General features: G+C 42.2%; 1 protein-coding gene across 1 annotated transcript in view; it reads right to left on the bottom strand.

The window, feature by feature from the left end:
- The window catches only part of PCDH15 (protocadherin related 15), a 772,236-nt gene that overhangs the window by 450,764 nt on the left and 298,302 nt on the right, over nt 1-23,170 (bottom strand). The window contains exon 6 of the mRNA XM_084633606.1: nt 13,700-13,819. Within this exon, the coding sequence (XP_084489732.1) occupies nt 13,700-13,819 (120 nt within the window). The remainder of the gene's footprint in view (nt 1-13,699; nt 13,820-23,170) is intronic.

Raw genomic sequence — 23,170 nt, 5'->3', positions numbered from 1 at the left:
AGAGAAAGAATCATTTGTGGCATTAAAGAATGTATTAGGAGAGAGACTGCTCTGTGAAGGAGATTTAACTTTAGAAAAAGGGTCTCTAAATATGCAAGGCAGCAGAAACTGTGAAAGCATAAGGCAAAGAGCTGAATTCATCAGAATGGGTTATGTAAGTACTAAGTACAAAAGAATATAGCCAGAATTGATCAAATCAAAGAGTGGAACCACTCACTATTAAAACCATGGCTGGGTAAAGACGGGGTACGGTCATGTGGAAGCTGTGGATCACAGCATGGCCCCAAACAGTGTGTTGCCTTTGGAAAACTCTGTCATAGATGTGGGAAAAATAATCATTTTACAAAATGCTGCAGATCCCAAATGCAGAAAAGTCAAGTGTATTCAGTTAAACATAACCTGGTTGAGGAGTTTTTCATTGACATACTGGGAACAAGCAAGTTTGATAAGAGGGACTGGATACTGCCTATGACAGTGAATGGAAAAATTATTCCACTGAAACTGGACACAGGAGCTCAGGTTACTATTCTGTCTGAAGAAAAAAAAAAGATCATGAAAGACTAAAAATAAGACCCAAACTGGGACCAACATCAATAAAAGTAACGGGATATTCTGGAACAAATATACCAGTGAAGGGGAGGTGCATTGCTAGCAACAACCATAAAAACACCGTGTACAGCTCGCTTTCGCTGTAGTGCCAAAGGAGATGACACCAATTGGAGGCTTAGCTGCATGTGAAAAAGTCAATCTGATAAAACGGGTGCCCTCACTACAAGATCATATTGAACCTGGCTATGAGGCACTCTTTCGGGAACATCATTACCTGTTTCAAGGGTTGGGTTGCTTGCAGGGTGCACATATAATCTGGATAAATAAGCAGGTCCCTCTAGTTATCTGTCCATACAGAAAGGCCATTTGCACTTCATGATAAACTCAAGGCTGAGCTTGCAAGGATGGAAGCAATACAAGTAATGCAAAAAATTGAGTGAGCTCCCTTGTCATTGTGGAGAAAAGTAATGGCTAGCTACACATATGCTTAGATCCCAGAGACCTCAACAAGGCTATAAAAAGAGAACATTTCAAACTACCAACCAGAGAAGCGATGTCTCAACTTGAAAATGACTCAATATTACAGTAAATTGGATACAGTTTATGGTTTTTGGCAGCTTAAATTAATTGAAGAAAGTTCAAAAATGTGTACATTTAATACCCCATTTGGAAGATACAGATTCTTATGCTTACCCTTCAGCATAGCTTCACACTAGAAGTGTACCACAAAACCATACATATGAACATATTAATAGTGTTGATACCTCAATGGATGACTTCATCATCTTGGGCTCAACAAAAGGGAAGCATGATTGTAGAATTCAGGAAGTCCTGGACACAACTAGAGATGAAAAACTCAGCTAAATAGGGAGAAATGGGTTTTAGGGGTTACAGAACTGACTTTTATTGGGACATTATTTCCAACAAAGGCGTAAAACCTGATAAGAGGAAGATTTCAGCCACTGAAATGATGCCACATCCCCAGTCAAAGAAAGATGTCCAATGGCTCCTGGGAATTGTTAATTATCTTGAAAAATGCATACCTAATCTACCTACCCAAGCAGTGGCTTTGAGAAAACACCTAGAGAATAAAAATGAATGGTATCGGGATGCAGAACAGGAGGAATCCTGGGAAGGTTTAAAATTACAGATACAAGAACTAGTGTTGAAGTTCTATGCACCAGGAAAACCAATTAAAATTTCAGCAGATGCTTTACCATCTGAGTTAGGTGCAGTGATTTTACAGAAGCATGAGGACTATTGGCAACTACTGGCATATGCATCCAAATAATTGACTGAGGCAGAAAGCAGGTACGCACAGATTGAGAAGGAGATTTTAGGAATATTGTTTGCCTGTGAGAGATTCAATCAGTATATTTATGGACAGACAGTGGAAGCTGAAACGGACCACCAGGCCCTGATGACGTTATTTAGCAAACTGCTAAAAGATTGTGCCTTCACAATTCAAACAATAACGATAAAGCTGCAAAAGTATGTTTTGATTGTGATCTACACACCCATAAAATTCATGTTCACTGCCTATGCATTTTTTAGAGCAGTGGCTGCCACAAAACCATAGAAGACTTTAGAGACAGAGATGCAAGCCTATGCCTATTATTGTAAAGGCAATTCCCATCGCTAACAGGAAACTGCAACAAATAAGAGAGGAAATGGAGAAAGATGAATCATTGGGAATCTTTAATGAAGTGATAATTAAAGGGTTTCCTAAAGAAATGAGCAGTCATTGTTCAACTATAAGAGGCTATTGGAACTTGAGACATGAATTTACTGTGATAGATGGGGTGATTTTCAAAGGAGATAAGACTGTAATTCCAATGAGCCTCCAAAAAAAAAAAGTAATAGAAGATCCACAAGGATCATTTAGGAATTGTGAAGTGCAAACAACGATCATGAGAGGTGCTGTATTGGCCGTGGATCAATTACAACAGAAGTGGGCAAACTATGGCCCGCGGGACTGTCCTGCCTGGCCCTTGAGCTCCCGGCCGGGGAGGGAAGTGTGGCTGGCTGCGGCGGGGCTGCGAGTTCCCTCTACTCAGAGCTGCATGGTAAGGGGGTGAGGGTGGGAGATGGATAAGGGGGAGTGGGTCCTGGGGGAGGGCAGTTAGGGGACAGGGAGCAGTTGGATAGGCATGGGAGTCCCGGGGGGGGGCCTGTCAGGGGGCAGGGGCGTGGATAGGGGTTGGGGAGGGTTGATTGGGGTCCTGGGGGCCCATCAGGGGGTTGAGGTGTGGCTAGGGGTCGGGTGGGGAGTCAGGGAGCGGGAGGGTTAGTTAGGGGGTGGGGTCCCAGGAGGGGGTGGTCAGGGGACAAGAAGCGGGGTGGGGGGTTGGATGGGTCAGAGGTTCTGAGGGGGGCAGTCAGGGGCTGGGAAGTGGGAGGGGGCAGATGGGGGCGGGGTCCAGGCTGTTTGGGGAGGCCCAGCCTTCCCTACCTGGCCCTCCATACAGTTTTGCCCCCTGATGTGGCCCTCGGGGCCAAAAAGTTTGCCCACCCCTGCATTACAACATTACTAATGTGGTAAAACTGCTTTTCATGGTTGAAATACAAGCCATACCAACAGGCAGAACCACTAAGATCTCATCCAGTTCTATGAAAGCCTTATGAGAAGGCAGGCACTGATTTATTTACCTGGTAATCAAAGGACTATTATTCTCTGTATCCAGAGAACTGCACACTGCACAGTACTAATAGTAAGTCAGTGATACCTGGCATGAAGGGAATCTTCTCCAGGCATGGAATTCCAGATGAAGGTTTTAGCCATAATGGGCTGCAATTTTCTAGTGCAGATTTTAGTCAATATGCCATAGATTTCAATTTTCATCACAAAACATTAAGTCCAAATTACTGCCAATCAAACGGACTTGTGGAAAGGTCTATACAGACCGTAAAGAACCTTATGAAAAAAAAACTTTTGACAGTGGGAGTGATTTGTATAAAGTGTTACTGATTTACCAAAGTACATCCCTGAAGAATGGCTGTTAATAGGAAGAAGGATCACATCTAATTTTCCAGTTACTGATAACTTGCTGAACAATGAAACCATATGGAAGATAAAATACAATCAAAAGTGGACACCGAAATATTATTTTGACTAAAGGGACCATGATCTCCCATCTCTTAATCCAGGTGATAGTGTGCTCGAGGAATCACACCTCTAAGACTTGGGGCCAAAGGGCTACTATTAAAGAACATCTGAATCCAATAGACCAGACAAACCATGGGGACACAGTTAGATGTAATAAAAGGGATCTATGAATAATCACAGAAAGTTTGAACACAGTGATAGTAGATGTGGACTCTGGCATTTTGGACTGATCCTTCATCAACATAAAAAAGAGAAAGTGCCAAGGAACAAGAGAACAACTCAGACTCTAATGAAAAGCTGATACTGAGAAGATCAGAGCAGGAGATTAAACATCCTGAAAGACTCATAGAGACTTGCTAACCTGCCTGGAGAAGAGGGATTTGAGGAAAATGAGTGGTAAAGACTCACTCAAGAGTGATGTGCTGGTAACCTTTCCTCTCCAGGCAGTTGACACATTGGGTTTTTGGAAATATACTACATGGGTTGAAAATTTAATGCATGTGTTATTAGATAGTTATTAGCTATTTATATATATCTATAAAAGAGTTAATTTGTTTTGCTTTAAGAGGGAAGATGCAGAGAGATGTTTGTAGAAGATTATAATTTAGAGACACTCCCTCATAAGGGACAATATTATGAACATAGGAATTGGGAAATGTGCCCTGGAGTGGTTGGGAACACTGCATGGCTGTGTGCAACAGTTCAGAATGCTCTTCAGTTTGTTTTATTACTTTCTCATTCACTGGTTTGTTATTTAATGAACCCCAAGATTGTTACATGGATAAACTCTATAAAAAGAGGTACAGCCACAGAAATATCAAATCTGAGGAGTAATTCAAGCCAAAGAGAAGCAAAGAACAGGACAGCAACAGTGGAGCTGGCCTTACACCCTTTCTTCCTGAAGTGACATGGTATACTGTTGAGTAATCTCTTGTTCTTTTAACAATGCATTTGGTATAATCTGTACAGAGCAAGGAAGAGTAGCATGTACAAGCTTACAAAAGTTAATACGTTGGTAACTTATAGTTTATTACTATAGGTATTAAGTACTTGGTAGATTCTACATTATTTATCCTCCAGGGTATAATTTTTAGATATTTTTCCTCATAATGTTCTAAAAATTTAAAATTATCCCATTTTTCTTGTATTGCCTCTGCCTCTCCTCACAGTTAGCAGTGCCTAGGCTAGCTGGGTCACTGTAGCAACACAAAGGCTCTAGATAAGCAGTCTCCCAGGAAACTTGGGGGGCAATTCCAAGACAATGGCTGAGTTATCAGCAGTGAAGATGACTTCCAGGTTCCTGCCTAAAGTTAAATAGTGATTTTGCAAAATCTGGGAACACAAAGATCAAATAGAAACTAAACAGTTAAAAACAGTCTCTGGAGAGCGAGAGAGGATAGGCGCAAGTGAACTGTTCCTACAAAGAACAGTCTGACAAGGAAGAGAAAGACAGATCCTGAGGGAGTGCCTGAAAGTAATTGCAGCTTTCCCTGGTTTCCAGGGACTGTATGTCCCAGGGAAAGATAAACATGCATATAGACACTCTATTATCTTAAGATCTGTTTTGTTTGAAATTCTTTATTTAGAACCAAACAATACCCATCAGAAAGTCATCAAGTAGAGTATCTCTGATCATAGCTCTTGGAGGGAACAAAACTGCAGATATTGAACCTAAGTTAGGCCTGCTGAGGTAATTATGGTTAACACTTGAGGACTACAATCCAAGATCCAATTTGAGAGTGGTAGAATCATGTGATTCCACCCTGAGGGAGACACTGGCTTGAGGCCTGAGAGAGGGAAGAAACCAGACGTGGAGTTAGTCCAGTAATTGTGATTATGATAGCAGATTTTCCCCTGAAACAGAATTCTCCATCCTTTTCCTCCATGGTGATCTACTTTTAGACTAAAATAATATTTAGAGATCTACCATGCAACCTAAGTTTGTGCAAGATGATGGCTCCTTACTAAATACACTGAGTAACATAGCTAGTCAGGAATTTTCTAATTGTTCTTTGGCAAGAAAATGCCTATTTGTCAAAACAAACTTTTTGCAGGAGATTTTGTCAGGAAAGAATGTGGTGTGGGTCTTGCTGTCTACCCCAGTTGTTTAGGTATTTGCCTGGAATATGGAAGATCCACAATCATGTACCTGCTCTGCCTGATTTGAAGCAAGGACTTGAACCTGGGTCTCCCACACCGAGACAAGCACCCTAAAATTAGGCTACAAAGTCAGTGCGTCTCTTTCTCACTCTCTCCTGTTGGAGCTGTTCCAGTTTGTATAAATAATTACATATTTATTCAATGAGTATTCACTGGGCCAGAGGTAGATTCTGGGTCCTGGTGGTTAGCGCACTTGCCTGGGATGTAGGAGACCCAGGTTCAAGTCTTTGCTCCAAATCAGGCAGAGCAGGTTTCTTTTACAATACAATCATCAAGCTTTCAGTCACCAAATAGTAGCAGTACGTTGAGCAGACATCTTCACTGAACTATACCCAATGGCAGATTTTTTTTCAAGATGATTGATTAATTAATTGCAATACAATGGACTGCTGACAGCTCTGAGTTATACTTATTAGATTTTGGCCACATTGTTGTGGGATCCTTCCAAACAGAGCACACATACGATCAAAGAAACTAAAATACATTGCAGGTAAAATGGAGTCATATGGAGAAAGATCTTTTAAAATCTTAAACACAAAGCATCCTTCCCCATATTACTGTGGTGCATTATATTCCAGGAGACACGTATAACAACAATTTTGTTTTTAAAGTAACTTTTTACACAGTGATTCAATGCAAAAAGTGCAAGGCATTGGAAAAACAAGCCCTCATGTGATAGAAAGACCTTTCAGCAATAATTTGTACAATGTACTAATGTGCTATAACAGCAACTTTCTCCTTTTATTATTTTTTCCTTCAAGGTAAAATAATGATCACCATGGGGGAAGTAGATGAAAATGTTTACCATGTGTAAAAATCACTTAATTTATTAATATTTTCAGTGGGATAATTTTGCACCATTTTCTTGAAGGAAAAAAAACGTATTCCCATAGAAGTACTGTAGTGCAATATCGTTATCTTGAAAGTGCAACTTACAAATGTAGAATTATTATTTTTTACATAATTGCACTCAGAAACAAAACAATGTAAAACGTTAGAGCTTACAAGTCGAAGCATGAAGGGGCACGAATGTTTAGCATATCCTGCACATAAATACCGTGCAATGCTGGCTACAACCATGCCAAGTGAACACATGTTCTCACTTTCAGGTGACATTATAAATAAGACACAGGCAGCATTATCTTCTGTAAATGTAAACAAACTTGTTTGTCTTAGTAATTGGCAGAACAAGAAGTGGGGCTGAGTGGACTTTTATGAGGTGAATTGAAAAACACCACTTCTTTTATTTATCTTTTTGATAGTGCAAATATTTGTAATAAAAATAATAATATAAAGTGAGCACTGTATACTTTGTATTCTGTGTTGTAATTGAAATCAATATTTGAAAATGTAGAAAAACGTCCAAAAATATTTATAATAAATTTAAATTAGTATTCTATTATTAACAGTGTGATTAAAACTGTGATTAATCATGACTTTTTAAAAATTTAATTTGTTTTGTATTAATCACATGCATTAACTGTGATTAATTGAGAGCCCAAATTTAAACAATATGAAGAAGTTAGAGAAAGGGATTTGCAAATATCAGAATACTCCAGATCAGCTTTTACTGAAAGAAGAGGACCAGATCCTGATCCTAGATATGGCCCCTTTGCAGGGCTTCAATAGATGCAAAGGGGTAAGGAGTGCTCTAAATTACAGCTGTGATGTAACACCCCCTAAAAATATTATTATGCCAGCTGGAAATTGGAGTGCAGTGAGGCAATCTCTTTATAACAAGGAGCCAAAAGAAGATGGTCCTAGTCATTTTCCCACCCACAGTGAAAAATCTTTCTGGCCTTCCCCACCCTCCACATCAAAGCAAACAAATGCTGGTACATTAATTTAGCATTTCCTGAAAGATGATGAATGGACAATGTCCTACCCCCAACCCCCAGAACTTGCCGTGCTCAGAGCTGTCTAGGCTGGCTCTATGCCAGCTAGCTCGCACACCAGTCGAATCCTCATGTCTGTTTAATGCACTTTTACAAACCCTTTGTAAGGAAGAACAAAAATTACACTTAAAGCACATAGTTATAGGAATCATGGGGCTGATAATGGAAGAGACACTATGCTTTAAGTAAACAGGGGAAAGGGAAAAAGAGCTTAGTAGTACTTGATAATAGCACAAATACAACTACTTTTAAGATCCAGTTTGCTGTAAATCAGTGGACTTGCTCTTCCTTGATACTAGTGTAACAGAGCAGAACTGCATCAGGGTGTTTAAAATGAAGTTGCAAAAGGAAACAAAAATAATTTTCTTCTGAGAATTTGAAACATCAAAGTAGAGCATTAAATCATGAACGCATGCTCTCAAATGGACTGCAGGCTGTATTCAATAAGATTATCTGCCATCATCTCGCAGTGTGGGGTAGCGGACTAAAATTGGATTATCAGGACTAATACTTTGATTCACAACTAAGAAACAATTTTAAATGTTCTTTTTTTATTCCCCACCAGAATAAATTAATTTTGGGGAGGCGTCTTTAAAAGGAAAATTGATAAAATTACTTACAGTACACCCTAATATTTTTTTCTATCAACACAATTATATTTAGGTTTATGTGAGACGAGGCAAGGCCAGATGGCTACAGTGAAGTAATCCTGTTGGGATCCAGGAGGTGAGCGGGCTTCTGCCTGCCCACTACTAAAGGACCTCCCCACAGCCTAAGGGGATGATCCACAGGTCCGGATTCCAAATAAATATGGGGGAAAACTAATGATAAAACAGGAATGGGAGTGAGATCACGGGGCAAAACAAAGGGAACCAGACGGGGACACAGAGCAGAGAACCCTGGACAGCGCTCACTGCCCTCAAAGGTGTCAAAGGACCCAGCGGATGTTGCCCAGAGGAACTCTGCCCGGATGTATGAACGGACTGAGGAGTGTAAATAGGCCCAACAGTTGCAGGAAACCCCATCGGCCAACCTCCTCTCCCTGGTTTTGTAGATGACCATTTTGGCCAGGGCTAGGAGGAGGTTGACAAGGAGGTACCGCGACTTTGTGGGGCCATGGATATGGAGTGCGTATCTGAACAGGTGAGGGGAAAAGTGCAACCAAAAAGTAAGAACAGATCTAAAAGGAGCCGGAACAGGGGCTGCAAACTGGCGCACACCAGGTACATGTGAGCCAGGGTCTACCTCATGCCACAAAAGGGGTAGGTGTCCAGGAGGGGAGTGAACTACGCCAAGTACATGCCCATGCTCACGGCTCCATGAAGGAGCCACCAGCTGATGTCCCTGGCGGGACCAGGATGGAACATAGGTTGGCCCAACGGGGCTCCTCACCCTCCAGAGGTGGCAAGAGGTCCCGACACTTTGTGTCAGGGTGGACACGAGGGTGAGGGCATGAAGAGTGTGGAGCACAAGTGTGCACAGATGTTTTCTTGGTGCGGTCTGTAACTGAACCGGCTGCAAGTCGTGCAGCCAGTTCACGATAAAGGGGTGGTGTTAGGATATAGATATTCAGGCCTGTCGGTAAAGGCCCGTACTCGAAGAATTTAGGTGTATTCTTATCACTTGGCTAGTTATAGACATATAAAAGAAAATCAAAATTACTGTCTGCTGGTGTAAGGTCCTTCTCTTACTGTGACTGAGGCCCTGTTCTTAGGCTAAGGCCTTTGGATAAGCAGCAGAGGCAGCCATAAGCTGGGAAGCGACCGGTCACATCCTCACATTCCAAACTAGTCACATTGAAATAAGGTGCTATTGGGCTGTTAGGAATACAATCCTGTCCTGATAGTGCCTATCACCGCCAGAGAAAGGGAAGTGCCTAGAAAATGTAAAAGGAAACTTAGTTTGATAGCATCCTGTCTGGCAAGAACTCACTTATCAATAGCTGGGATGTGAAATCTTCACTTCTGTATTGTTTTGTCACTATAGTTCCCACTTTGCTATTGTTTGTCTGTATAATCTCTGTCTGGTTTTGTGATTGTTCCTGTCTGCTGTATAATTAATTTTGCTGGGTGTAAACTAATTAAGGTGGTGGGATATAATTGGTTACATAATCATGTTACAATACGTTAGGATTGATTAGTTAAATTTCAGGAAAATGATTGGCTAAGGTATATCTAAGCAGAACTCAAGTTTTACTATATAGTCTGCAGTCAATCAGGAAGGGGGTGGGTGTGTGGGTAGGGGAAATGGGAACAGGGAAAGGGGGTAAGGAAATTGGAATCATGTTTTGCTAAAGGGGGAAATGGGAACAGGGAATGGGGGTAAGGAAATTGGAACCATGTTTGGCTAAGGGCAGGAAATGGGAACAGGGACACAGGTAAGGCTCTGTGGTGTCAGAGCTGGGAAGGGGGACACTAAGGAAGGAAACGGGAATCATTCTTGCTGGAAGTTCACCCCAATAAACATCGAATTGTTTGCACCTTTGGACTTCGGGTATTGTTGCTCTCTGTTCATGCGAGAAGGACCAGGGAAGTAAGTGGGTGAAGGAAAAAGCCCCCTAACAGGTGGGATGGCCAGGTAGGTCCACGGGACAGGGGCCCGATGAAAAGGTCTGGAGGGCCTGGGGTGTGGGTGGACGGGGCATGCCCTCTCGTAGGACCCAATCGAGGAAAACGCGAGCAGTGGGCGGTAAAGCGGCCCTGACTTCCTGAAGTACGCACTAGGGCGTATCAGGCCTGGAGAGCCCCATGCGCTGAGTGAGTGCTTCAGGGGATCCAGCTGGTCTCCGATTCTGGTGACTTCTGCCAGGATCAACCTCTGGCGCACCGAGGGGGACTCCGCCACCTGCACATGGAGCTGGGGGTTGTGTAGCAGGGGCTCCACGAGGAGATCCACCCTCTCGGCAGCCGAAACCAGTTTCCAGGTCCGGAGGAGGTCCTGGTAGAAGGGGTCTTTGTAGCCCAGCGGGAGAGGGCTAACAACAAAGAGGGGTTTCCCCAGGGCAGAGAGGGCGGGTACCAGGGCAGCACTGGGAAGGAAGGGAGGGACAGAGGTCAGGACCAGTCGGATGCCCAGTTCTTCCAGCAGCTCCAAGGGGATGAACACCCCCCCCAAGCCCTTTACTACCGCCTTCTGGGCGACGGCCTCCAGCGCCAGGAAGACAACTACCTTCCTGTACATTTTGGAGGCCACCACGATGGCCATGGGCCCCACCACCCTCACCAATGCCTGCACGTAGGTCTCCAACGCCCGTCCACGTAGGGACGAGGCGGGCACCAGGAGGCAACGGACACTGTGATTTCTGGTCAAGGTAGGGAAGGGGACCCGGCCACCAGAGATGGAAGCGGAGGTGGTCACCAGGGGAGGTGACATAGCGGCGGGTGGGGGGGCGAGAGAGGGGCACCTGCAGAGCTGGTGGAGGGAGCAAAGGGGAGGGATGCCACAGCCGCTGGTGGGGCTGCAGAAGAGGGGGCAGCACCTACTGTGGAGGGCTTTGCCTTTTTGGCAGGGTCCTTACCATTCTTTTTTCCCTGGCCTTTCCCGCTGGCTGGGGGCCCCCCCCTGAGTCGGAGGGGGCAATGGACATGGCAGCAATGGAGTCTATCTCTGTACCCACCACTGCCGGTACCACAGCGGGGGCGGTAGCAGGTGGTTTGGCAGTGGCGGTCGATGTGGGAGCCACAGGGGACGATGGGGGGGCAGATGGAGGAGGGGCAGTGGGGGCTGCTTGAGGGTTCCCACCCACCTTATCCCCCACCATAACAAGCGCAGATGGAGGACAAACACCGGAGGGAGGGTATCAAAGGGGAAAACAGGGTGACCACTCCTCCCCGCTAGGCTGCAGGCAGGGGAGGAGGGCACCGGGAGGGGAGGGCTGGATGGTGGGGCTATCAAGGACTTGGGGAGGTTCAGTCACCAAAACAGGATGGGATTCTGGCTCCTCTAGCTACACTAGGGGAGGGGGAGGTTATAATAGCATTGGAGGAGTGCAGTGACACAGGGGTTCAAACAAAAAAGGGGAGGGGCACAAGCACATGGGAAGGGGGCATGGGCGCATGAAACAAGGGGCTCATCAGGGCAGGGGACCCCAGCAAGGGGCGGGGGGGACAACCAAGCTGGAGGTAGGACAAGGAAACCAAGGGGCTAGCTTCAGAGGCTGGGTGGGACAAACAACACTGCAGAGGGAAAAGCGTGGGGCACGGAAACAAACTGAAGCTGCTGAGGGGCTGGGGCAAAAGAGGGGGGCAAAGGGCTACAAAGGGAAAGGGAGAAACTGCTGCAGGAAAAGGGGGGTGTCAGTCCAAGGGGGAGGCACTTGTGCCCACGTGTGCTTGCAAAAAAAGTCAGTGGTTGCTGGCTGCTGCTTCAGGTCCAAATAGTGGAAACAGGGTGTGGCAAGCCAAGCAAGCAGCTGACTCCTTGAGGCAGGAGCTGAGGCAGATGGTAAGCAGCCAGTGGGGGTGATGGAGGGGGCAGCAATGGTGGTGGTGGGGACTATGGGGGGACACAGATGGACCAGGGGCAGGCTCCACACCACACCCCCTGTGTTCCCACAAACACAGTCAAGACCACCACCACAAGAGCACAGATTGAAAGTTACTCAGTCCTTGAAGGCCCCCTCCACAGTGGTCTGCAGAGGCTCTGCATGCTCCCCCAGCAGAAGATGGTCCCCTTCTTCCTCCTCCTCAAGGCTCCAGCAGCTCCCAAGCAGCAACAGGAGCTCCAGCAGGCAGTCTGGTGGCCAGGCAGGAAGGACCTCTCACAGATGGTGATGGTGTCCACAGCAACAGCCCCTCACTCCCCCCCTCTGCGGAGTGGGCCAGCTGCTCCCCTCAAGGGGCTGCAGCAGGAACAGCAACAACTGGGAAGGGGGGGGGGGGGTCCAGCATCCAGGTAGCAGGGGGGTTGTCTGGCCCAGCCAGGGGAGTAGCTGGAGCAGGAGCAGAGCTGAGAGCCTAGGGCCTAGCAGCAGCAACAGCAGCCTCCCACCTCCCTCCAAATGAGAGGACTATAGTAAAGTAATGGGAGACAGAGATAGTAGCCACAGGCTAAACAAATCCCTGTTACCAGAATAAGCAAATGGCAGCTGCTCCAGGTCAATTAAAACACCTGGGGCCAAATAAGATCTTTCCAGAAGGCAGGGAGGACAGCTAGGTTGATTGGGACACCTGAATCCAAGCAGGGGCTGGCTGAAATTAGTTGAAAGCCTCCCAGTTAGGCAGGTGGGTGTGCATGTCAGGAGCTGTAGGAAGAAGTTATGCTGTTAGAGGGGCTGAGCAGTATACACCATATCAGCCACAAGGAAGGAGGCCCTGAGGTAAGGGTGAAGTGGAGCCTGAGGAAGTGGGGACTGCTGTAGGGAAGTAGCCCAAGGAATTGTATGCGTCCTGTTTCTAAAAATTCAGCTACCATAGCTGATACTATTAGGGTCCCTGGGCTGGTGCCCGGAGTAGAGGGTGGGCCCGGGCTTCTCCCTTTACCCCCGATGAATCACTGAGACTAGGAGACAACAGAGACGGCAAGGGAGGATAGCTTCTCCTCGCCTCCCTCGCTGACTTATGATGAAAATGGCTCAGTAGGCTGTGACCCTTGACTCTAGAGAGAGAAGGGCTACGTGGAAGGTCACAGTGAGCCTCTGAGGCTAGCGAAATCCACCAGGAAATGTGGGACCCACAGAGACAAGGACAGAGCTTTGTCACAATTTTATTATTTATATATTCATCTATCGATAGATAGATGAATTAAATTACTCATTGTGGATTGAAAATGTATGACAAATAAGAGTGACCACTGTGAGTTAAGCAACTGCCAGGGAGGGTTACTAACTAAATGACCCAAAATAAGAAAAAATTATTAATGGTCTTTACTGTAAGAGACAGATAGCAGGAAAGGTAAACTAAGCTCTCTTTTTAAAAAAAAAAAAAAAAAAAAGAACATACATGCTAGTTTTGTACAGTGGGCGTGTGCTGAAAAGAAGAACTTCACTTACCGGGTCATTAGGATTGTACTGGATGACATACTCTATCTGGCCATTGGGACCATCGTCTATGTCCATGGCACCACTGTTCCCAGAGAATCCTGTGAAGATTGTGGTTCCAACTGGCGTTAACTACAACAAAAACAAAAAGAATATACATACTTCAAAAACACTTGGAAACTACTGAAAAAAATGAGAGAGAGAGAGGCTGCTATTCCCTCTCTCACAACATTTTGTGCCTAACAGTTCAAAGAAAATATGGGGATAAGTTATAGGCCCAATACTTTCAGTCTCTGGTTTAGATCATGTTATTTCCCTGAAAGAGGATTAAAACCATAGATGGGGTTGACTTAGATAACTTCCATGCATCAATACAGTAATCTCTTTGTTGACATACTTTTGAGTTAAGGGCCAACAAGCTTTGGAAAGAAAGAGAAAAGAAGAAAGGATAAGAGAGGACAAAAGAGAAAATAAACAATTGCCTCCCTCTTCAGATTGGGGAAGCGTAAACAAAGATGACAATTAAAAAAATTAAATATCCATTTATTGTACAATGCATTTCATGAAAATGTTGAAAGTACAATGCAAGATAAATGATATATATGCACGTAAAACAGAATATTTATAGCTTTAATAAACATATATAAGAAAAAAGATTTTAATACTCTAAACAGATATTCTGAAACTCAACAGAGTTCTTGCTACTGTGGTACAAAAGCAATGACAATGTTTCACCATGTTTTGCTAGGGACAATTTTATACCCCATACATTGGTTTTGAAAATACTGTTTTCCAACAGTAGTTGAGCAGTTAGGGTGAATTCCTGGCCCTGTTGAAGTCAATTGCAGAACTCCCATTGAGTTCAGTGGAGTCAGAATGTCATCCTTAATGTTCGGAGTTAGACATACTAGAAACAAAACCAAAATAAATAAACCAAACCCCTAATTTGGGCTGTAAATAGAACAGAATATTATTTCTGATTAGAAATTAATCACCACTAACTGCATTATTGGACCAATTCCTGCTCTCTTGCAAAACTCTAGAAAACAGGATATGTCCAGAGGATACCACCTGGAGTCAGGGGAACAGAATTCCCCGTTCAGGAAAGAGAGCATCAGAGCGGCACTCTAGCTCACCGTTAGCTGTAGTAGTAGCGAGTGCCCCAACACGCTCATTAGATGGAGTTTTAGTCACTGTTTCCCCGCCACAACTCCCCAGCCATGCTGCTGTTAAGACAAAGCTGAGGGGCCAGAAAGTAATTCTCCTCGGAACATAGGGCCCAACACAATGACAGTTTTATTGCTTTTCAGACTTTGCATGCAAGCAAAAAGAGGAAAGGATTTGTCCCACAGAGTTTATTAAAAAATAAACATTTCTGTAATAAATGCAGAATATAATAGCCACATTACATAGTTAACATCACACAACAATAATTAATATCTTCCAACTTGCATTGTTTCTCCTGTATCCTTGGTTTGATTTTTAAAACTTGTTATTTAGGAAGTTTAGATTTCTGTAATCAGTATTTTCAGAGCTAACAATTAAGCTCTGGAATAAAACCCATTTCTTTGCAAAGTCTTGTTTCGGAGAACAGTGTGTACTGTATATTTTTCTTAATGCCAATCTGCATTATATATACTTAAACCATAACTATATATTTTTTTGCTACCAACTTGATTTGCCTGCCAGTGTCCTAGGCTGTAAAAATACTACCCATGCTATAGAAGTTGTGAATAAGAGAGTTGACGTCCCCCTCAGTTCCTATTAATTGCTTTCTTACATCATTCTCCATGGAGTTCATTACCTTATGCTTTGCACCCAAGACTCATTGCCTTAAATCTCTTTTACAAGAGCAAACTTAAAAAAAATTAGGGAAACAATTGTCCCAGAAACTTGGATGAAGTTGTATAAAATTAGAGCTAAATGCCTAAACCAAGTTGGATATTTTACTGTTTTACTATTAAGAACAGTATTTTTCAGGATTCTTGCCTATTTTGTTAAACAGGCTATAAAGAAATAGAGAAAATAATCAAAAGACTTCAGATATTTTATGGTGAAATGTGACTATTTATTTATTAAAATAAAATATTTGAGATCAGTCATTGAAAAGATATTTGATTTTCCACAATAAGTTAGATGTATTGTTTCAAGGAGATGTTCATTCTAGTGTTTGGTCTGAGGGTCACTATATGATGGCGAATGCTCTCTTACTTATCTACACACAGTCAGAATGGTAAAAAGCTGCAGAGCTCCCTGGAAAAAAGAGGAGGAAATGACACCGATGATGAGATGTATATGCCCATAAAGGGCTAGCAAGGAGAGGGTTAAGCACTCGATAAAATGCAGGATTTGTCAGCATAGCACTGAGCTGGGACAGCTATGATGAGGTAAGTAATTTCATGGTACTCTATAAGAGAGCGACTTTCTCAGATTTGGACTTGACTTCAAGAGCCAGACACACTCAGCAGAGGGAAACAATTACTAGCTGGAAAACAAATTATAGCTGTCCAAAGCCACCCCCTTCAACTGTGTGAGAACAAGAACATAAAATTGGAAAGAAAAGAGTCAGCAAGCAAAAGGTAACTAAGGCAGAACTTGTAAATAAGTGCAGACCACATTATAAAAGGGTGGAAAGATTCTGATTCAGATCAACAGAGGGGCTAGGATTCTAGCTCCTGGAGTCAAGAGTTTACACAAGAATCTCAGTTTTTCTTTCTTTCTTTCTTTCTTTTTAAAGCTGATTCAAGGCCAGATTTTTAAATGTATTTAGGTGCTTAAAGATGCAAATAGGCACCAAACTGGATTTTCAAAAGTCCTACATGCATATAGTGGGAGCTAGGCATCTAGGAGGCTATCTGCATCTTTAGGTGCCTACATACTTTTAAAAATCTGGCTGTCAATGAAGAAAGTATAGATCATTTAACTCTACTCTGAATACAAGGGAGATTGGTATAGTCCTCTAGATGAGGAGCTACGAGCAGCTAAGCCTAAGGACAAGGGTATGGTTCATACAGTGTTACTTTATTAACAACATTGATTCCAAAATGAGGCATCAGAAAGGGTGACATTTTTTCTTCAGAGTTGTACGGTTTTTTTGCAGTTAGGTTGGACCTCTACCCACGTTAGAATACAAAAATACCCATACTGGGTCAGACAAACAGTTCATCTAGCCCACTATTCTGTCTTCCCACAATGGCCTTGCCAGACATTTCAGAGGGAATGAACTGAACAAGGCAATATCAAGTGATCCAACCCAGTTTCTGACAGAGGGCCGGTCTACACTACCACTTAACTTGATGTAATTTACATTGCTTGGGGTGTGAAAAGGAGACCCCACTGAACGGCATAAGCTACATCGACTTAAGCGCTGTCCACACCAGCACTATGATATTTGGAGATGTTCTCCCGCTGACCTAGCTTCCACCTCTCATGGAAGTGGAGTAATTTTGATGACTAGAGAGCACTCTCCCATCAGCATAGCGTGTCTTCATCAGACGTGCTGCAGCTGAGCCTAGTGCACTAGTGTAGACTTGCCCAGAGGTTTAGGGACACTCAGATCATTAGGTTGTGTCTCTGACCATCCTAGCTAATAGTCATTGATAGATAAGTTCATGGAGGATAGCTCCAACTATTTTTTGAACTCAGTTATACTTTTGGCCTTCACAACATTCCATGTTTAACTTCTCATTTGGAAGCTGTTCCATCTTCCTAAACATTTTCCCCCCTTTCTCTTTACAGTTCTAATTCATCTTTTTTGAGATGGGGAGACCGGAACTGCATACTGTATGCACGGTGTGGTAATACCATTGATTTAATACAGTGGCACTGCAATATCTTCTGTCTTATTTTCTATCCTTTTCCTAATGATGCCTAATATGTTAGCTTTTTGACTGCTACTGCACATGCAGTGGATGTTTTCAGAGAACTATGCATGATGTTTCCAAACTCTCTCTCAAGTGGTAACAGCTAATTTAGACCCAAACATTTTGTATTTTGCATGTTTAGTTGGGACTATATTTTCCAAAGTCATTACTTTGCAATTATAAACATTGAATTTCATCTGCTATTTTTTGCGCAGTCACCCAGTTTTGTGAGATCACTTTAACTCTTGGCAGTCAGCTTTGGATTTAACTATCATAAGTAATTTTGTATTGTTTGCAAACTTTTGTCACCTCACTGTTTATCCCCCTTTTCTAGATCATGTATGAATATATTGAACAGTCCTGGTCCCAGTACAGATCCTTGGGCGATTCCACTATTTATCTCTCTCCCTTGTGAAAACTGACCATTTACTCCTACCCTTTGTTTTCTGTCTTTTAACCAGTTACTGATCCCTGAGAGGACCTTCTCTCTTATCCCATGACTGCTTACTTTGCTTAAGAGTCTTTGGTGAGGGACCTTGTCAAAGACTCTCAAACTCCAAGTACACTGTATCCACTGGATCACCCTTGTCCACATGCTTGTTGAATCCCTCGAAGAATTCTAATAGATTGGTGAGGCATGACTTCCCTTTACAACAGCCATGTTGACTCTTCCCCAGCATATTATTTTTGTTTATGTGTCTGAGAATTCTGTTCTTTACTGTAGTCCACCAGTTTGCTTGGTACTGAAAATAGGCTTATGGCCTACAATTGCCAGGATCGCCTCTGGAGCCATTTAAAAATTGTGTTACATTAGTTATCCTTCAGTCACCTAGTGCAGAGGTTGATTTAAGCAATAGGTTACGTAACACAGTAATTCTGCAATTTCATATTTGAGTTCCTTCAGAACTCTTAAATGAATACCATCTGGTCCTGGTGACTTATTACTGCATAATTTATCAATTACATAACAGACTTCTACAATGTGATCCCAGATCATTTATCTTGAACCACAGCCATGCAACCGAAAGAAACTGCCATTCCAGCATGCAACGCTCCATGTTTTTAAGTCACAAAGCGGAATCTTATGCTGGATCCTGTAGCCTCTATAGAACATACCAATATTAATCAGTAGTGGTGGCTGTTATTTGTTTAGTACACAGTAAGTTGCTAATGAAGCCCTCACTTAGACAAAGCTTTGTGGTCACTGCTTTACACATTGGAAATGGTCTTAAAATCTGTACCTATCTCATCATTTATTTTACTATGTTTGTAGTTCTGTGAGTGCAAGTTGTCAGTGTATTAAGGGGAGATGATGTGACATTTTGTATTTCTTAAGGATATTATTTAGATAGGCTTGTTACATCTCTGAATTCTCTGGCCCCTGAAAAACAAACGTCATTGACAATGCTAACTTTCAAACAAGTAGTGCATTTCATTTTCCTTGTGTGTGTTTCTTTCAAGAAAGTCATACAAAAGTTATTAAAAAAAATTGGCAATACAGTCACCATCACACTTTTTAAACTTGTCATTTGCAGGTCATTAACATCCCCATCAGATTCCCTATAAGAAGTCCATGAATACCATAGTACCATTAATCAGGCAAAAGGTAAAATTCTGAAGATTTTAATGGTGATCACAGCAAATTCAATTCTCTCTCCTTGTTCTTATAGTATTAAATAAAAATCCATTTTGGACTTAAGGTGGAAGGGTGAAGAGAATAAAAATTCACAGAATAAGATGAAGGATTCTATCAGTTTAAACCATATTGTTGAGTTATACTCAAACTGACATAGTTGTGTAAATGGAAAATGTAAAAGGAACCCACTTTCCAAAAGGAATGATTTGGTACTATAAAATGAATTACAGTTGCATGTTATAACTGCAAAGGTCAAAGCCTGCAGCCCTGATTTATTCTAGATATAACGCATTAAATCAGTACAGATTTGCTGACCTTCATGAATTTAGCAATGTGCATTCCATTAGTCTGCCAGCTTGATATTTTTGATTCAAAAGGTGCTATTGGACATCTCCTCACTTCTGGCCTTAGAGTATATTTATTCTTTTTCTCTTCCTTTTCTCTGCATTTTGTTCTATACAATATGAATAAATTAGAAAGGAGATTGAACCAAAATCCTGCATTTGAACACCCTCTGAACTTTAGGAAAATTTCAATATGGATTCAAACTTTAGGACTGCCCCAAACCCCTCGTCAAAATTTCTTCAGACTTTGGATCAATTTACATTAAGATCTGGACTACAAGTCTCATGTGCACTGCACGAATGAACTTGATGAAGAGGAGAAATTAATATAGTCCATTAGAGACTGGCACAGTATAGACAAAAGTTGTACCAGCTTTTTACAGACAGATCTGAAATGCAGTAAGGTATTATAAGTAGGCACTACCATTTTTATTGAGTTTTATGCTGAAGGGACTAGACTGCGATCACAACAATCATTTGATCTCTTCAGTATAAAGACGAGCTGCCTCAGCCACAGTTCAGCTTTTAAAGGGTGCTTTGAGGGCTGATCCAACTCCCACGGGGAAGCTGGAACTGGGCATGAATGATACTTCATTCAGGGAAAACCTTGTAGGAAGAGTACATATATTAAGGTATTCTTATTTATTGAATAGATCTCACTTTTGACCTAACAAACAGGCAAAATTACATAGGAATACTTACTGCACCTCTCATTAAAGGAGACATTACAGAGTATCTGATTCCTAATTAGACAATTCTATCTTCAAGATAAAGATCTTTAAATTTGGTTTTCTGGTGTCCATATGTTACAAAATAATATCCAAAGCAGAAACCAAATAGATAATGTTTTATTAAGAGGATATGTCACATCAGACCCTGAAATACAGAAACAATTCCAGAGAGCAACTTTCCTGTAAAGAGCGCCAAAATAGCAATTTGATATAACAGTAGGTGGTTATGTGGAAATATATTCTATTCTAAACATATACTGCAGAAACTAGGGAAAAAATCTTTCCTCCAGAAATTCACAGCCACATGCTTACTGCTTAACAAACAGTAATGGATTTTGTATAGCAAATGGCAATGCTATATCATGATAATAGGCAACCAATATATGTTTTGGTAATCAGTCCAGAGATGATATATGGGATGTTCTTATGACCTCTTTTGTCATAAAAAATTGCTTTCATACCAATTTCCTTCAGACAGTATACTGTAAAATAGCTTGTGAACTACTGGCCTTTCCCTAGGGTAGAGAATATTAGGGAAAGCTGGTTCTAAAAACTACCAACTCCTTCTACTTATTACTTCGGCAGAAAAAAAAAACAACCCTGGAAGCTCAGTATAGTACATAAAATGTGACTGTATATGTTAATTTTTTTCAGATTGACAGCTGAATTAAGGTGTTGGAAGATGGATGCTCAGTCTCTAAAGAATAACAGATCCTTTATTATTTTGAGCACAAAATCAACCACACCATTTTTATGTAAAACACTGTGTATTTAAGTTTGCCTCAAAGACATTTGATACAGGTCTCTGCAAAACCAGCCTGCTCACATCTCTGCTCTCAGTTCATCCTTCTCCATGCCTCATCCATCATTTATTTCAAACTTTCCTTCTTTCTGCTTGCATTTTCTCACTGTTATTTGAATGTCTTCTTCCTTTTGGCCTCACTTCTGGTGGGCAAACCTCTCTCTCTCCAAAAATTTCTTCCCTGAAGCCTTTCTAAAGTGACCACTGCAATAGGATGACATCACCTCAAACTCATGCTAACCCCCCTTGATCAGGACACACAAGAGAGTGAGGCCATTAGAGCTGGCCATTAAACAAAAGTTCTCCTTTGCCAAAAATGAGGTTTTAACATTTGCTTTTATTCTGCATTGCAATAAACTAGACTTTTAAAAAACTCTCTAAAACAATCAGAGAGGGAGATACTCCCTTAGAGACACTAGCTTAGCCAAACCTCCACTATTCAATTTCAGATTCAGCCAAATTGTGAATCCCTTCACTCTTCCCTGGGAAGAGGAGTGAGGGTACAGATGAGAGAAAAGTTCAAGTTTTCACTGCAAAAAGAGGTGTGTTTCTGGAATGACACTGTTAACTGAAGATAGCTTTCCTGATTTCCTGATGAAGTTTTAGTAGACACGAGGCAAAGCTAGTTTTTATCTGAATGTACTTAGTCAAGGTCAATCCTAATACTCTCCAGTTGGGGTTTACCTCATCTAATTATATTGAGGTAAAAGCTACAGTTTTCTTGCTCCACAGGCTAACAGGTCAGATGAGGTGGAGTAGCTTTCAGCCCAAAGAATGGTTGCTTTGAGATTAGAAATTCTTAAACAAATGGGGTGCTATTCACTGGAGCCCATCAGCTCTCTCAAACATATTCCCACCCCCTTTGGCCATGTGGGGTTAGAGTGGCTAGGATAATTGAAACACTGTTACACTCTGCCCAGCCCCAGACGTATCACAATCTCCAAATATGTCCTGGTGGGGAGAAAGGAAAGGGCTCTTTTGACAGATAGTGCACACACCTACCCAATAAGGATCCTGGGGGTGGCCTATTCCCCGACCAGTCCAGTGATAAGAGCATAATAAAACATCTCCCAAACAGATTTATGAACCTATCTATAGATTTTTTTAAGTATAATCATTTTAAAATATATACGATAGTTAATACAAAAATCTCCACCAGAACAGTGTAAGAAGAGACCCTGTTCACCTCACAATGAAGCCAATGGGAGTTTTTCCATTGACTTATAATGAAAAAAGTGACTTTAGATCTTTTCAGCAAAGACAAATAATGCTGCTTGTGACACACTGTCGCTCGAAATGGCACCCTGTCACCCCCATATTCATCATTAATATATGGTTGTGAGGTTTCATGCAAAGCATGCCATGTAAGATATCACATGAAAGGTAATGATCTGCTGAAACAAGTTGTTCTGTCCAAATGTGTATATCATTAATGTGTGTTTGAAGTTATGAGATTTTTCTGTATGGTTATTACTGAAATATGTTGTAAGTTGAGAATCTCTGCTGCCAGATGGCTGTTAACCAACCATTAATCAACTCAATAGCTCAGTTGCACAAGTCCACACAATGGGGGTTTACTTGATAACTGTGACTCAGCAAAGCTCACCAGGACATGTCTGGGCGAGTGTCTTCTTGGCACTTGGACAGAATATAAAATGAGGGACTGTGGCATTCTATCTTGGCCTTTCTCCTCCACCACTTATGCTGGTAGCAACAGGGCAGGTGAATGCTGAGAAGATGACAACTTCACCTGAGGAGACTGGTCTAGGTTTAAGAGGGAAACCTGTGTATTATGAACTGTAACATCCAGTGGGGTGAAAACATTGCTGATCTAAATACCACATAGTGTAATAAGGTTTAAGATTTAGATTGGCATTTATATTTTATTTTCTTTGGTGACTATTTCTGACCTTCTTACGCCTACCATTTAGTCACTTACAATCTATCTTTCCATAGTTAATACATCTGTTTTATATTTTACCTAAACATTGTATTTTGCTTGAAGTGTTTGGGAAAACTCAGCTCAGTTTACAAGGCAGGTGCATGTCCTCTCCACATTGAGGGAGGGCTGGACTGGTTAATAAACTTACACTGGCCAGGCTTCTGA

Source organism: Lepidochelys olivacea (assembly GCF_965140295.1).
Source record: "Lepidochelys olivacea isolate rLepOli2 genome assembly, chromosome: 7".
NCBI classification, from domain to species: domain Eukaryota; kingdom Metazoa; phylum Chordata; order Testudines; family Cheloniidae; genus Lepidochelys; species Lepidochelys olivacea.
This window is presented reverse-complemented; position numbering and strand designations above follow the sequence as displayed.